Source organism: Perca fluviatilis, chromosome 6 (assembly GCF_010015445.1).
Source record: "Perca fluviatilis chromosome 6, GENO_Pfluv_1.0, whole genome shotgun sequence".
In the NCBI taxonomy this organism is placed as follows: domain Eukaryota; kingdom Metazoa; phylum Chordata; class Actinopteri; order Perciformes; family Percidae; genus Perca; species Perca fluviatilis.
In genome coordinates, this window is record NC_053117.1 from 2,493,010 (window position 1) to 2,510,887 (window position 17,878).

Sequence of the window (17,878 nt, forward strand, 5' to 3'; positions counted from 1 at the left end):
TGCGGGGAGGAGGAGAGTGAACCTCTGCAAGCCTGTCCTCTGCCAGTGCCTCTGCAGCTCGCGTTAGATCCACAACTCCCTCTGGCCTGATATACTCGTTCTAAACCCCTTCTCTGCTGGGCCAGTAGGCTCTTCCGTTGTACAGTCTGGAACACTGCATTACGGCCACCATGGTTCATTTTCAATATCCTTGCAAAACCTCCAAACTTTCTTCTTTTTTTAAAGTACACTCGCGCTTTCCGTTGGAAGATCCTGACACAGCTTCAGCTCAGTGAGTCTCGTAGCGGTGAAGGCCGAGCAGGGAACGCAGGAAGGCAGCAACCCCGGCCTGCCCAGCAAGCCCGGCATTGTGGAGCTTGTGAAGTCCGACAGACTTAATTGACCAGAGGGAAATCTCTGATATACGTGTTCGGTTCTATTTCTGGAGGAAGGAGAGGCTAGGGTCGAAGTGAAAGTTAAGCAAAGGTTTAGGTTTAATAAAACAACACGATGAAAAACAACAGTCAAAACACAATCAAACATAAAACACGCCAGCAGCAGACTGCAGACATGCTTCCCCTTGTGGAGACACAGATTGCAGCCATGCACATGAAAACAATAGCGCGTAAATAGCAGACTTCAACTTGCTTCCCTTGTGGGGTCACAGACTGAAGTCCCGAATCTTTCTCAGGAACCGAATTATATGTCCCTCAGGTTAAGGACACACCTCTGATTTCCAGTTTGCTACAGGTCACAGACAAAGGTTATTTATCCTGGTAGTGCTGATTATATTCAAGTTTACAGAGTTTGCATTTCCTTTGTTCTAACCCAGACTTGGCACCAGGAGGTTGGAGACTCAAAGAGACATTTCTCTTCATATGTTAATAGTTGGTTTTAACCTAATCTATCTGTAAGAAACAGGAAGAGAGGGGGAGAGAAAATAACCAGCTGTTTTTACCTTAGTAGGCTAGTCATTCTAGATTCATTCCTATTTTCATAACCTGACTGCAGCATACAATTTATTATTTAAAACATAATACATAAACATAGTTTTAACTTTTTACAACCTAACACTTACCAAATTTGCAATTAGCCATCAATTTTCATAAAACGCCCATATTTGAGTTTGACATAGTTGATTTCTCGCATTAAAAAGTCTCAGAAGTGAATTTTGTAATGGAATAGCAGAGATCTGCACGACCTAGATTTAGAAGACTAACTGACCTCAATTCAGTTAGTGGCCTATGTAAATTTGGGGGCGTTACAAAGATAGAAGGTTGAGCCAAATGAGGAGGATTTGTGAAGTTGACGTCAACTTCCAGCTTTGTTCAGATTTGCCCGTTTTCAGAGGCAGTTTCAAATTGTGAGATTTGCAGAGGAAAGGGGTGTCAATGGGATTTAGAGGTTCTATTTATGTCCTATTTACCCTCCAAACTGTCGTTATTCAACTATGACAAGGTAAAATCGATTTTGCATTCTATCACCCCTTTAATGACTTTGCAGAATTAGTAGGATCCTGACGAAGATACCCCAGAGGTCCCTTGCGAAATGTAACTGCAATTCTCCCGGGAAAAAATATTTGTTTGCGCATTTTACCTGTCATGAAGAAAAGTCACGTAATTAGTATATTTTTACAACATAGACATAACAAATGTTAATAGGTAGGGTCTCAATGAAGTGAAAAAAATAGGTTTACATCTCAGCCCTCGTCCCTCCTGGTCGGGACGATTGAAACAGCATAGGGGGACGAATGAAACATATAATTTAAGCCATAAACTTCCCACATAAACCTGCCCAGCAACAATCTTTCTAAAATAACACCTTTTGGGAGTACCATTAATGATATGTAGTAAAATATTGAAGTTGTGGGAAGTTTATGGCTTAAATTGTATGTTTCATTCGTCCCCCTATGCTGTTTCAATCGTCCCGACTAGGAGGGACGAATGAAACATTACGCACGACCCACTTCTGCTGTAATAATTCCTGAACGGCTTTGTTCAAAGCTGAAAATACAACTGTATTTGACAGAGGACAGGTGTAGGTTGCTAGTGACAAAATATTTAGCTTTCAGTGCGATATGATCGCTTTGTAAATTACGTTTAATTAAAAAGCTACCGGGTGCGGGGCTCTCCGTGTCCCGCTGGAGCTCCAACTGCAGGTCGAGGTCGGCAGCGAAGCTTTCTGGCAATAGTAACGTTGCTACGCTGACCGATCCCCACTGATGACGGTCCGTCTGCGGCTGCAGGACCTGGAGCTCACCGCCAGTGTTTCAGTTTGACTGTTAAAAAGTGTTAAGATAATAAAAAGGTATTTATTTAGAAGCAGGCTGGTTGGTTAGTTGGCTAATGCTAGCGTGCTATTCCACTAAGCTTCCATGCTAGCTCTTGAGCCGGACAGAGTTGTCCCTCATCTGGCGATAGAAACCCTGTTTTCCCCGTTCTTTTGGCTCAGAGCTCCACTGCCACAGTCCAGTTACAAATTAGTTTTGCACCAAATGTATCGCAAGAAGTGTTGCAAAAGTCGAGGCGCAGATGAGCACATGTGTGAAGTTGCAGTGACAGATTCGAGAGGTTGTAATCACTGAGTTGTGTGTGAATATTTTTTACAAGTGCAAATTTTAACATAGTTCAGATTTTTTGTTCTGCAAGTTCTCACATTGTATTCTGCAAGCTCTCACCTTTTGCACCATATTTACCTTCATACACTGCTGGTAGAAAGGGGGAACAGTTTGGTCCATTACGGTGGAAACCACATTAAATATTAATTTAATTATATAATATAGTGCTAACAGTAACAACTCTGCACACACAATAAGTTCTAGGTTAACTATTACCAACTGTATTGAACCAATGCATGCGCTCATTAAACGTGACTGATGTGTACGTGGATAGGCACGATATTAAATCACTGTAATAAACTACTGTTGCTAACATATTTCTTTCGGTCCAGGTTTATATAAGCCTATTTATTGATTGATTTTTTTTTCTTCTAACGTTACTCTGGTATAACGTTAGGGCTGCATATTATGACCGTTCTTAAAGCTTGGATTTTATTTTTATAGGCTTTATTTACTATTACTTCCGGGTCACGTGGCCAGCCTGTCTTTCTTTTAATGTAGATATTCAAACGGAGAAATAAAAATAATGAATTTAAAAAAAACAAAATCGGACCGTTATTTGAATTTGGTTTAGTCGTTTTTCGTTTTTGGATTCAGAAACCAAAAACGGAGAACGGCTCTTTTTTACCGTTTCTTTGTTTTTGGTTTGAAACGACAAACGAAAAACAGCTGGGGCCTGTTTCACAAAACCAAGATAAGGGATTAAGCCGGGATTTCCTGGTTATCCTGGATGAATTAAGCCTTGATTCGGTTTCACGAAAGCGGAGGCACATAAATCACCATGGAGATTTATTCTGTGCAGTTAGCCTGCTCCTGACCAGGCTAACAGCCAGGATTTATTTAATCCTGGAACCTTTTCTGTTCACCCAGCACTGGTTTTACCCTATTGTTATTATCAGCCTGGATTAAAATACAACATATTGCTGTTCATTTAAGAAAAGTTATTAGTTAAAGTTGTGACCATTATTTTTTATAATTATTCATGTGACAGTCATTGTTACTGTTATATTGCTGTATGAAGACTGATGTTCATATTGTTGTTAGAAGTTTGATGAATATATTATAGCAGTTTTGAGATGATTAGAAAAGGCTGATAAAATTTCAAATGTGTTTCAAATGAAGTCTGTTACTAAGGGCAATATATACAATGCTGTACATTTCTATAGTTGACCAATGCACCTTGAATTATTTTAGTTGAGATTTTATTTTTTTTATTCTTTAACAATAAGGATCGTGTTTATTCCTCTTTCATGTGCATTGTATTTGGAATTCTTAGCACACAATTTTTGTTGTCCAGATACATGGACTATAATTTGGGAGGATTGAACAATTTTAAGAACATATTCTTATTGTACAATCCTCCCAAATTATAGTCTTAGTTCACTGGACCAGTAACTATCTAGTGATGTAGGCTACTGTACATTCATATAAACAACATGTAGAGGACAACTCAATGGTTTTGAACTTTTTGCTGGGGGAAATAACTGATGAATATGCTCTGTTCCATTCATGTTTACAGTGTCATGGAATTTATCACTTAATTATCTTTATAGTTTCTAGATTTTAGTCCAATTTCTTCAGTGTCTTTATTTTCTATGTCCATATATGTGAGGGAGCAAGGCATATAATATGTAGAGAAAGAAACTCGTCCTCTATAAAAAAAAAAAAACGCGAGAAAAGCGTGGCAGATAATAGCGGACCGACTGAATGCTAGTCTAAAAATATCCATTTATGAACTACTGCTCTTAACTGAAACCATTCAATGAGTCACTGTCATTTGCAAAAACGAACAGTTGTATGCTACACTTTGCATTAAAAGCGAGCAGTGGAAGTTAATATGACTTAGGAAATTTATATTTTAGCCCATGAGAGAGAGAGAGAGAGAGAGAGAGAGGGAGGAACAGAGTGAAAGAGATATTTACGCATCATATTTTAGCGTTGTAGAAAATTGATCTTGATGGTAAATTTCAAGGCAAAGAGTACAACTGTTAAGTTGTGAAAATGATTAGTAGCCTAACCCTTGAATGGTATGATTATGACGGTTTCAATTCAGAGCAGTGGTTAGTTATGTTTAGGCTGCTTACGCATTCAGTCGGTCCGTGATCGTCTGCTGCGCTTTTTCTCGCTGTTTCATTACAGCGGCCGTGTTTCTTTTCTTTTTATACAAATCATGTGTTTCACGTCATCATACTTCCACAAGAAGCTGCTGCTCACTCTGTATAAAGTATGTACAATACGTATTCTCCATTTTGGCATCACTAAATCTGTGATCGACCTCGCGGTCTTTTGAGGAAAGCCGTGGACGCGCATCTATCTGAATTAGTACAGCCTGGCTCGACCTAGTCGCTCCTCCTCAGCCTGGCTTTGCCTTCGTGAAACGCACCAAGCCAGGATGCACAGATTAGACTAGGTCAAGCCTCGCTTTATCAGTTATCCTGGATTTAGATATTCTGCTTTTGTGAAACAGGCCCCTGGTTTCTCGTTATTTTGTTTTGTGGTTCAAACGAAAAAACAAACTATCTAAACGTACACGGACCGACCCAACTCACACAATGATGCTTCCAATTTCCACTCACCACGAAAACAAATGGACAATAAACTAACACATGAATCAAGCCACGGTTTAAGGTTAACGTGACATTAACGTTAGCTAGTTAACATGTAGCTAATATCCATCCGAAAGTGGCGTTGACATGAAGCCGTTCGACACAATAAACTTAGCTAGCAGAAGAGTGACTAACTTTAATAGCATTCACGTTACGTTAAAATAGAAAACGTCAGACAGGGCCAACATGAAATTCCATTACACCTTTGTTCATTTAACATTTTTTCATTCATCTAAATATAACTAGGGATGGCTGAAGTGAAACTGACGTTCCGAAGCTTTGTCGAGATCCCGAAGCGCAGATGTTTCGAAACACTGATCCGAAGCGCGATTCAAAACACTCATGTCACGTGACTACGGCTAAATGAAGCATCGGAGTGTTTCACAAGTGTTTCAACAGGTGGCATGAATCAGCGTTTGATTGACAGGGTCGAGAACACACAATCGCACATCAGTATTAAAGTGAAGTCAACGCATCTTGACCTCGTGGGTTTTTGTGAGAGGAGTTTGATTTTGAGATAGCGGATTTTTGGTGATATAGTGACATTCATAGTGCGATTTGTTTAGTTATATTTAGGCTTACATTTAAATTTACACATTGACTGATAGGCTAGAGACAGACAGTATACATAGTGACACATTAACATATTGATAGATAGATAGATAGATAGATAGATAGATAGATAGATAAAAATGGAGGCTCCACAGCAGAGAAATTAATATTTTTGAATGAAAATCTATAAAAAAGTGAGACATTCTGGCTTGATTTATTTTATTAATATTCTTTTGTCATGACCAAAATAACATTATGCACAGTGAGGAGCCTACAGGTTACAAGCTTCACATATTAGAAAAATACAATAATAAAAAAATGGCTCATTGTCGAGGTTGTTTCAGATCAACACCTGCAAGTGACCACTAGGTGTCATCGCTGAGACGGGTGTCGGTTTGTTTTGAAGCCTCGACACAATATGGCACATTTGCTTCAACTGTTTCATTGTTTCACGAAGCTTCGATCTGCCCACCACTAAATATAACTTACCGTTTAGCGAAATGTTCAGCGGAGCTCAATCGGTGCGTGCTGTCAATCTACCGTCCAGACGAGCACTGAGGGCTCGGAAGCAACCGTCTTCACTCGCCGCTAAACTGCTCCAGGGAGCAAAACGACTCCAGTGCGAATACTAGCGGCCAAAGGTATATTACATCCGTACTGGTTTAGCAGTACCATAGGAAATGAATGGGAATCAGTTTAGCGCCTGTGTGAATTCATCCACTTCAGAGGGACAGATGTCGGGGGAGTTGATGGTGATTATCATCCAATAATTTCAAGAACGTTTCTTAAACTACTCCTGAAGGAATTTTACTTTATTAAAGGAAGATTTGATGGAGTTTAAAGATCTTGCACTGCCTTTTTCCCCACTGAAGCCTGTTTTTTATATCCTGGAAAGTAATACTTTATTAGGCTACCCTAATTTTAAACTATTTAGACATGAAGTGATGCGTCGGGTCTTATATCGGCTCTTTTCTTTTCATTTCCATGTAGGACATACTCTCTGTTCATTCTCATGTCGGACACACTCTCTCTATCTCATAGTCACTGCAGACACTGAGTTCAGATTTTAAATTGCTTTAGTTTTCAAATTATTGGCTTTGATTTGGCTGACGATGCCCATTGGAATTGTGGGTAACGCCCGATACGTGCCATGTAAAAATGAATGTATGCGAATTCTCATGACTCATCCATAAAATGGGAACTTTAATCAGGTATATGGTCATGGTGAGTTGGGCTCTAAGCTAAATCACATTTCCTCTAGCCACGGCTGCCACTGTAGTACTTTCTCAGTTATTTTGTCTTCTGAAAATACGAGCCCATTAGATTGTGTTGTCGTTTTGTTATTTTTTAATGTGGCCTCTATTCGCTTAGAATCGAACCCTCATCTAAAGCGCCATGAGGCCGGCCTGCATTACCATGTTCGGCCACAACTAGGTGTCAATGGGCAGGTGGCGCTCTTTCCCAATGACTCACAGATCTGATACTACTGCTGGAGCCTCATCGCTTACAGTTTTTACATCTGTATTTGTACAGTGCTTTTCTAGTTTTAACAAGTAGCCTACTAAAAGAACTTTTACATATTAGGGGAACCATTCGCACATAGGTGTGTGTGTGTGTGTGTGTGTGTGTGTGTGTGTGTGTGTGTGTGTGTGTGTGTGTGTGTGTGTGTGTTTGGGGTGGGTGGGGGTGAATAACCAGTGATCAGTAAGTGTGGCCCTGATCTAAACATATGATCTTTTCTCTGCCCTTGTCCTCTTCTTCCTCCTCCTCCTCTTCCAACTCTTCCTCCATGAACTTGTCCTGAGGTACATCCCATGTCCCTTATTTGATATCTCCTTGACTCCTCTGTCCTCGCCCCGAACGAACCGGAAGTTGTTCTGTCCCTCCTCAGTGAAGGCCGTCTCAAAGCTCTTATTTCTGTCCTGAGGGCCAAGGAGCGAGCTTCGAGGAGGGAACGCCTCGGAGATATAGTCGATATCAGCCTTCCCTGAAGCTGTGCAGATCTCTCCCGTGACTCCTCGGTGGGAGGGACTAAGATGCGAGGAAGGGAGGCAAGTGGAAGACTCGAGCTCTCAGAAAAAAAAAAGTACAAAACAGTACCTTTAAGGTACAAAAGCTTGTCACTGGGGTGGTACCCTCAAAAGGTACATTATTGTACCTTGAGGATGAGGAGCAAATTTGTACCTTACCTGTTTGTACCTTCTAAGGGACAATACTGTACCTTTGAGGATCAATAATGTACCTTAAACAAAGGTACAATAAAAGTACCTCTGGAAAAGGTACAATTTTGTCCCATTAAGGTACCGCCCCAGTGACAAAGCCATTTTGTACCTTTAGGTGGCAAAAAAGTTCCTTTTTATTCCTTAAGAAGTGAAATAAATAAAAGGCAAACAACTAACTGAATTTTAGACATTTATTATAGTCCTTAAAATGGAAAAGTTTAAATCACAGATTCAATAATAATTCATCTCACAACCAGACAATGTAACATCACAAAACAAAATGCCAAAATGTTTTAGGATGTCATGTCCAATATAAAAAACATTTTAAAAAAATGGAATACATTTTTTTAAGAACCAACTGACAACTTCATACTGCCACTCCAAAAGCAAAGGAACAGTCGGCGATATTAGAGAACAGCTGCATGGCAGGGAATAAATACAATGGCACCATTTATCTTTTCCTTCTTTCAATTTCATGAACATCACTAATAACAGTCCTTCCAGAGTTTTTTTGTGATTGTTGCGGGGCAAAAATCCTTGATTATGCGGCACGTTTTCTTAAAAAATGCGATGGAATATGCGGGATATTTATGCAATTTTATGCGATGAAATTGCGGGAACTTGCAAAAACTGCAGTTTGATGAAAAAGAAGAAAAAGTGATTCCCCCAACACCCAGCTTTTTTAAAACTTAATTTCCACAAATAGTTTACAGATATTCAGTCAATGCAATAAGTAAACAAATAAGATACAAAAATATATACAAATAATATAATATGAAAGTAAAAATAAAAGTAATAGTCTAAACAGAGGGAAATAAAAGACACAAAAGAGACACTTTCAAAAATTGTTAATAATATAGACAGCAGGAGCACTTAGACTTTTGCCACGAAAATGCGGGGAGGATTATGAAATCATGCAAGCACCGCATATTTTCTTGTGCGGATTCGGCATTTATTGGCGAAAGTGCAGCATATTTGAAAAAATGCCCCCCCCGCATAAATATGCGGACTTTGGCTGATTATGCGATCGCATAATCGCGTTTTTCTGGGGGGACTGTAATAAGAACAACACTATAGTGCAGAAAAACATAATAGTATTTTATCAAAGACCAAGCAAAACACTTTAGCACACCACACCAAAGTAAAATACATTATAAAAACAATAAATCATGAGTAACTTAAAGGATAAACTACATGACGCTTGAGGTGTTCTGGATTAAAAAACAAGCTTTGAGCTCATCCACAACGCTCTACAACCCTTCCAACACAGCTTAACATAAATGCCGCATACTAACAAACAGTTTATCATCGACACAATATGTATCCAAAGCATGAAAATCCATCACCTCGAAAGGGTCAAGTACAGTCCAGTCCTGTTCATATTTCACCAAGTAGGCGTAATAGTGATGACAGAAAGAAAGAGGAATTAATAGTTTTCCACATAACGCCCAATCTGTGTGTATGTTTAGAATATATTTGACCTGAAAAAACAAAGGTATTTTTTCACAGTGCAAATGACCCACAACAAAGACATCTCCCACACAGTATTTAACACTGTTAATCACAACCTCTGTTACTCGGTTGAGTGTAATGTCCTGAAAATTGACATGTTTGTACCGCTCACTAACAGTTATGGAATGCCTAAGAGCTGAAGGAAGAGACTGTAACAGTGTGTTAACACTGCGTCCCATAACCCTCTCATACTCTCCAAACATATTAGTTGAGGAAAATTCCCAACACTGTCTAAACTGATGGCGGCTGCTTAAAGTTGATGTAACATTGACAAAGTTCCTTGAGGAACTAGCTACCTGTTTGAAATACTGATGTTTCCCTTCAAATCTCATGCACCACAAAGACCGTAAAGGACCGTAGGACAGCATTAGACGAGAATAATGGATCAAGTAATGACATTTCGGAGTTATCACATTTCCAAACTCTTTTTCCATACCACACAAAAACTCAGAAATTAATTGGTCAAGAAGAGGAAGAGACTCTTTTTTAACAACCGGTGCCATTACAATGTCGGCAATTTCACGACACAATAAGTAGATTCGCCAGTAACTGCAGTCTTCAGGTACCCTGTGTGCCATCAAGAAGGGAAGTAAGCGGAATAAACACCACTTCTGTGAAGCAGATCCAACAACACTGGATCCATGTAAAATATTTTCTGAGAAAGGTACAGGCTTATTTGTCCTATCATTTTGTCCAATAGACATCTTTCTTAGTTCCTCATTTAGTTCTTGTATGGTTATATGTTTTTCTTGATGAGCTTTACATACAACAAGCCTCAATACCAACGGTGCTACACCCTCCAAGAAATCATGCATGACATCTGGAGGAAGCGATGTTGTGACGATCAAAGTAATCTAACTGGTCAAATACACATCCACCACGAACTCCATACATTCCTTTGTTTTCTGGATTTTGTTTTACACATTCTAAATGGTATCTGTGTACATCAACATTTCTTAAAACAAAATCTGATTCACTGAAGTTCTTTCTCATCTCAGAGTGAGTAGCCATGCAGTATCTACAGATTCGACCAGCACCAAAAGACATTGTAAATCCACCTATCATGTGAGATGACAGATTGTCTCCCAATATTGCAGCTACAGCTCCAAAAACATGCTTCTCCATGCCATTAACAATGATAGTTAGTCCCTCTGATGACAGTTTCTTAAGGTCATCCAGTAATGGTTTCAAAATTACATCTAGACCAAACTTTTTACATGAGGCATGCGGACAAGCAAAGCTAGATGGATATGTTTTAGCTGTGAGCAGTACTTTGAACCTACGTTTCCAACAGTGTAGTAAAATGCACAAACTTTGTGCTTGTTACGTTTAGAACCCAGCGGATTACACACCTCAAATTCATCCTCATATAGGTGTAACCTTAGAGCATCTGGATTATCTGCAAATACCTTGTGGTCCCTGAAATAAAATCCATCTCTATAATCAGTTAGAACATGTACAGCTCTTTCACAGTTTCGCTCTCTCTGCATAGAATCCCAAACATCTTCACGAGCGCAGTATTTCTGAAGTACATCACAAATGGGTACATAAGAGTAGCTTCCAACTTTACGACCACTTGGGTCTCTCAGTGCGTAGTCGACAGGTTCAGTCATTTCAAGGTTGGATTTGCAGTAGTTTTTCAACATATGCGGAGACCTAACAAGTTTTGATGCCTCTGAAAAAAAGTCAGAGCACTGCAGAACTTCATAAAGTTCAGGACAAGATTCCACATTGAAGCCATTTTTTTCAAGATGATATTTTAGAAATGCATCATAGTTTGCTTTAAAGAAGTCAAACAAAAAATGTACGTCATCCAGTATTTCTTGTTGAACAGTCTGAGGAAGGTGGTTTTTTTCCCTCGATTTCAGAATAAACCCAAAAAGATTCTCTCTAAACTGCACTAACAGTTCATTCATCTCCGGAGGTTCAGGAGGATTGACAGCATCACTGGGCCCCTGATCCTCCTCCCCACTACTGTTTCCTGTATATCATGAGCAGTGGCTCGTCTGGCTATAATGTCTTTATGCTTCCTGTAAATATGTCGTCGGAAGGACTCATATTTAGAAAATGTTGATTGACAGTTGTTAAGGCCACACGTTATGGTAAAATGTGGTTCATGTGCATGAACAAGTCCGATGTGCTGGATTAACTTCACCAATGTGAAGGCTCTTCGAGAGCATTTAGGACAGCTGAATGGTGTACGCATTGCTGTTGTTGATCAAGCTAAAATGTTGATTACCCTGGTCACACTAACAGGTAGAGGCTTGTCACCAACCTCAGACATTTTTAGAACATATCGCTGAATGAAAATCAGGGTGTTCTTCAGGCGAGATGGATATACCACGTTGTAGATGAAGTAAGCACAAAAAGCAGCAATAACACCTTCCTCCAAACCAAGCGCCATGCAGACTGACTGTCCATCCAGTTTGACCACTGCAGGGACCCTTCGAGTGAGCACAGTCCTCCAGTCAGCGACAGCGTCGAGTTGTACAGTAGGATATGGCGATGGTGGCTGATCCTGCAAGAGATCATAAAGTAGTTAAATTACAGAAATCTACCACAAAAAAAAAAAAACCTGTTCATATATATACACACCTCCCCAAGTATGACGAGAACGTCATTTTTCTCCCTGAACAGGATCGGCAACAGCAGGATTGCAGCTCTGAAATCAATCCCTGAAAATTTAAAAGTAAAAAAAAAAAAAAAAAGGAACTGTATTACGTGAATGTACAGTGTATTTTGCTTAGTTAGACCTTATCTTGTCTGAAGACAAATATAAAAGAAATTAAGCTTAAATGGCTCCACAACACTAGGGATGACCATGGCTGATCAGTGAGTTACTTACCAGGGACATCTTCGGTGAGGGCAGCCTCTCTTTCCTCCAAAGCCAGATCTGCAAGGGGAGATTTCCTTTGAGTCAATCTAAGCACTGTGGGTACTAGGACCTTAAAGCCATCTTCGAATCTTCGGCAGATATTCATTTCATCATGAAGCCGGCCCATTTCCTGAAATAGCTGCAACACAGTACAAACAAAAACCATGTCACAACATTATTATAGGATTTTAAAATTAAATTTCAAAGAGAGCCTTTAGTAATTTAATATGAACTCCAACAAATGTAAGGAAATACAAAATGTAGACAAACCCTGCATGGACTTTTAAGGAATGGATATTTGTTAATGGCTTCTTCGACAGTCATCCCATTGGCAATCTCTCGCCTTCTCCAAGCGAATGTCCTCATCATACGTTCTTCCACCATTCGGACATCTGGCTGTGTCTTCCGGTACTGGTCCTGCAGGACTTTCACATGGCCCGCTACTGAGGTATCATCCTCCCCAATAATATCCACCTCCTACGACACAAAGGGATGACAAACCTTTGCTCATTTGACAGTTGCTTTTCCCCTTTTTAATGTTTATGAAAAATGAGCCCTTGATAATTTATTACATTTTATATAGCGCTTTATCATAGCTACTTAAAGCACTTTACAGGGGGGGGGGACTATTTTCTACCATGCTGGGTTAAGGGGCTAACCATTGGGCCACACTGCTTGTGTGTAAAACATGCACACATAGATATACAGCGAACCAAAGAAGATGCTCTGACCTTTGATGTCTTGGCTCGTTTGCTTGTGTTTTCTTCGTGTTGCAAAGGCTTTTTGTGATGACCAAATTTCAGTTTCATTCTTCTCACCTCCTCATCATCTATCAGCGGCACCCGCTCATATTTGAACTTACGTTTGAGAGACATGTGCCAGGTATGCTATTTAAAAGAATATAAAATAGAACAATTAAATAGGCATACAAACCACTTGCAGAAAACTGAAAGCACAAGCATGAAAATACATGTGGGAAAACAATGTGTGCATAAAAATGCAGAAAACAGTTAATATCTGGACTGCATTAGTAATCTAGGTATAATAAATAAAAGTTGGCAATTAATAATCTGTCAACTCACATAACCATTGCCTTCTTTGTCCTTTAAGAAAGGGTATTTCAAAATCAGGGCCTTGCACACTTTCACATAGTCATCATTGGTCGGGAACCTGTAACAGCGATGCAAAAGAAGGTGAGGAATGTAACATCAGACATAGTATTAATAACTCAAATGACATGATCCATTTGGGTTGCGAAACTTACATTTTGATCAGGGCCATGGTTTCATACAATGTTCTTATGATTTTGTTGTGATCGGATCTCTCAATTTTGCATGGCGGTTTTTGGTCCAACTTTGTCTGAACATCTCTGGGAAATTTAGGAATGATGAAAACTGCTGGGAAGGCTGATGATGGGATGGCATGACTATGGTGAAATAAAACAATAGTCTTAAAATGTATGGCAAATTAACCACACTGTAACAATACAAGTTAAAGTCCTGCAGTGTAAATGTTACTTCAGTAAAAGTGTCTTTAGTTAAAGTATTAAACCATTGTAGTGTGAGTAACCATTGTAGTGTGAGTAAAGGATCCAACCAGTTGTGTTTAATGGTCTCATCGTCTCAGCTGGACTTGTAGACAGTTATATTGTCGGCTAGTTTACTTTAGAATCAAACATCAGATTTTATAAACTACATGTGTTCTGTGTACAATAATCTTAATTTGTAAAGTAACTAGTAACTAAAGTAACTAGTAACTAAAGCTGTAACAGATGAATGTAGTGGAGTAAAAAGTCCAATATTTCTCTCTGAAATGTAGCGGAGTAGAAGTAGAAAGTGGCATGAAAAGAAAAGACTCAAGTACCTCAACATTTGGTCTGAAGTACAGTACTGGAGTAAATGTACTTAGTTACATTCTGTGTAGAGTGTGTACACACTAATGCATAATGTTACACTACATACATTACCAGAGCCAGGTGAATTCAGATCCAGATAAAAACATTCAGTAGCAACCATAAAGCTAGATTATATGGCTATGAGATTATAGTTATTTTCCATGGTTCTTAGGCCTAACGTTATGACAATCACATAACATTACTGTTACTGGTACCTTGATTCCGCTGTAGCCTTCTCTGAATGTACCGGGACAGGCTCAAGGGTTAGTGTCACAGTTTCTTTCCACTGCTGAACAAATCGGTTGAATTTGGCTTGCTTCTTAAATGATCCTTCAAAGAGGTATGAAACCATCCTCTCAGTCAATCCATAGTCCACTGCTTCTCCGTCAACTTCATTATCTAACATACAATATAGAAAGAAAAAAAACAGCAATGTTAACCACAACTGTGGTAACAGCATACAACAATTTAAAAAGGCACATTATGTCAGACTGTAAAGTTAATGTAAGTCAACGGAAAAAAATTAGTTTTGATCCAGTTTGGTTCATTGGGTATTTTTCTCATATGCAGAGTTATGGGCTTGCCATTTGGTCCGGACTTTGAGAAGCCCTAATATCCATATAAAAACACATTGAAAGTATTTGGCGTAGCTACCTCATTGGAGGACGCCTGGAAGTAATGTGTGTCCTACCACGCACACACCTGAATATATTAATATAACGTAACGTTAGGCCTATCTTGCTTTTTTTTCCAGGACAGCGGGTAAAGTATTGAAAGAAGTTAAACCCATTAATGATAGTAATCGGTTTATTTTTTATAAAAGCAGCTAGCTAACGTTAAACGTTAACATTACTCGAAAGGGAGGTTAACAGTTGGTCGGTTCTGTCAGTTAACCCGACTGGTGTTGTAATTTAAGGTTGGTCTTAGCGACATGGTTTTACAAAAATGCTCTAAGACAGTTTGACGACAAAATAAAGACTAAATCATAATTTCAAACCCTCACTGGCTACCGATAGTCACATTCCGCCCAAATGGCTTTGCTTTAGCATTAAACAGAAGACTGTTCGGCGGCAAAAAGTTTTTTTTTTTTTCATCGTTGTCCTCTGACCATAGCCTCTGACGCAGTCCAGCTAGCTAACTTAAGTCAAAACAAAAGACTTTTCGGCGGCAAAAACGCTTCTCATCCTCCTCTGACGCAGTAGTTTTATAGCTCGATGGTGAACTGTAGCTAAGTTAGCACTTATAATAATAGTATGTGGAATGGCAATATGGTACATAATACTGATAATGCTTTAACTAACTAGCTAGTTAGCTAGTTAACGTTAATAATGGCAATCATCAATGTCGAGTCTAGCTAGCAATGTTGAGTATGAACTTGGCTAGCGCTAACATTAGCTAACAGTAAAAGTTAACTTCCAACTTTGAATATTAACACCACAAACACTGATTAAAAATTCAAATAATTTACCTTTGAATTTACTTCTCTCCTCTTCAGTGACCTCTACTCCAAAACGAAGTAACTCCGTGATTAAATCCTCCGTGGATAAATGTCCAAAAGCGCGCCATCCTCCGACTTTGCGTCACACTGACAGAGACTGACAGTTGGATCACTGTCTATTCACTCATGTATCCTTCCGCGCTACTATTTATGCTTCCGGCCGAGTCAAGCTGTCGTTAGCCTGTAGCTAGATCCTTTCAATAGAACACAACTTAAAGCGTTAACAATTATCTGTCAGTTTCATTCTAATATAAATAGGGTAAAGGGTTTGAAAATCAAATTCTTCAATACTGTTTGTGAATATAAATAATTACATACTCCACCTTAAGATGATTAAAAATGATTCAATGGGACACTCCACCAAAAAAACATTTTGCCCATATCTCAAAACTTTAGGCTACAGTTAATTAGTTTGACAATTATTGAGTTATTGAGTTTGATAGTATAGGTTAACTTGTGTTTCTATATTGAGAGATGACATTTTCTGCTGAGATGAGCATCCACTAATTCCTGCGGTTTTACATTTAAACATTAAGGTACAAATATGTAAAGAACAAATATGTACCTTAGACCTCAAAAAGTCCACAATTTACAATGGAAGGTGCATAATTGTACCTTAAAGGTGCGTAATTGTACCTTAAAGATACATTTTTGTACTTTTAAGGGTACATTTGCAAAGTTTGTACCTTAGGGAACAAAAATGGACCTGTATTGTACCTCTTTTTCTGACAGTGAGGAGGCAATTTAAGCAACATGAGATGCAGCTCTGGTTGTCGTCCCCTGCCTCTCCCTCCTACTCCCCTTGCTCTCTGTCTATTGTCGGCATCCACTATTCAAAGCAGGTAATCTGACCTTTGACCTATTTATAGGCCTATAAGCAGTGATTGGTTAGTGATCAGTTAAGCAAGTAGTGTTTACTCATGTGAGGAGAGTGTGTGACCTGGTGAAAAAGTGTAGCATTTTGATTGGTTGTGTTTGGAAAAGGACAGCAAGTCACTTACTGTCAGATTTTTGTGTCTTAGGTAGAGAAGCGTGTGTAGTGTGTTTTATGCAATTGAAAACTGAGTGAAAGGCTGAGAAATAGCTCATGGTCTTGGAGATTTGGTGTGTAGTTTTGCTCTTTAAATGAGAGGTTTCAAAAATCGGTTGACATGTAAAGATTTTGTGTGTAAGTAGTTGTAAAAAACTGGAACCTATTATGAAGCCTGTTCTTTTCATCTTCTGCAAAGTAATTACTTAAGCAAGTTAGGCTGCCCTAATTTTAAACTCTTTAGACTTTTCAGGATTCATAAGACAGTAGGTGTTTCTCAATGTCAAGGAAGGATTCTTCGAAGCCAGAATTTCGAGGATGCTACATCAAACTAATGTAACGTTAACATTATACCATCCACAGCGTTATACTGATAGCTTTCTCGTCTTTTCTGACAGGGACTAAGGAACAAACGGAGACGTTCATACGTCTACGTGTAGGCAGCAAGCAGCTGTTTACCAGGGGGAGGGACACCGCTGTGAACGGATATCGGTGAGAAGTTACACTATTGTTTAATGTTCACAAGTAACACACACACTCACACACTCACACACTACACACACCACACACACTCACACTCACCACTCACACACACTTACTCACACCACACACACCACACTCACACACACTCATACACCACACACACCACACACACATACTCACTCTCACCACTCACTCACACACACCACACACACACACACACACACACACTCACACACCACACACACACACCATGTTCATCTCCATATTTTTTGACATTGTGAAGTCTTTCTCATGCATGATTAGCATACTCCGAAGAGAAAATATTATATCTATTCTTTGTTTGCTAAATGTAATTCTGAGATATGGTCTTATATTTGTCATGTGTAGTATTACACACACCAATTCCTCCCAACCTGTCCCTGGGACAGTTGCAGTGAGGAAGTTATTTTAGCAATAGATTGTTGCATCTATCATGTAAAAAGGAATACTTGTGTAAATCTTTTATTCAAGCTTCCATTAGAGTCTTATAACACCACTGTACCTTGATACACTGTTGTGTTACCACTTACACTTCCCCCACCTTCTGTTTTTCAGTTTAACGATCATCATA

General features: G+C 39.2%; 1 protein-coding gene across 1 annotated transcript; it reads right to left on the reverse strand.

The window, feature by feature from the left end:
* Positions 1–11,462: 11,462 nt before the first annotated feature.
* LOC120560021 (sterile alpha motif domain-containing protein 3-like) lies at positions 11,463–15,805 on the reverse strand. Its single transcript, XM_039802119.1, has 9 exons — positions 15,726–15,805; positions 14,473–14,656; positions 13,628–13,789; positions 13,446–13,533; positions 13,095–13,250; positions 12,634–12,840; positions 12,334–12,502; positions 12,084–12,163; positions 11,463–12,006 (listed from the first exon to the last, which is right to left on the reverse strand). Exons 2-9 carry the CDS (start codon positions 14,607–14,609, stop codon positions 11,707–11,709), a joined length of 1,299 nt encoding a protein of 432 aa, XP_039658053.1. The 5' UTR covers positions 14,610–14,656; positions 15,726–15,805; the 3' UTR covers positions 11,463–11,706.
* Between the last annotated feature and the right edge of the window lie 2,073 nt (positions 15,806–17,878).

Bases quoted from the DNA above. Each gene is read 5' to 3' on its own strand.
- LOC120560021 (XM_039802119.1), bottom strand. From the start codon at position 14,609: ATGGTTTCATACCTCTTTGAAGGATCATTTAAGAAGCAAGCCAAATTC. The intron at 13,790-14,472 runs GTACCAGTAACA...ATTTCACCATAG, and splicing joins AAGGCTACAGCGGAATCAAG to TCATGCCATCCCATCATCAG. The intron at 12,007-12,083 runs GTGTGTATATAT...GATCTCTTGCAG, and splicing joins TTCTCGTCATACTTGGGGAG to GATCAGCCACCATCGCCATA.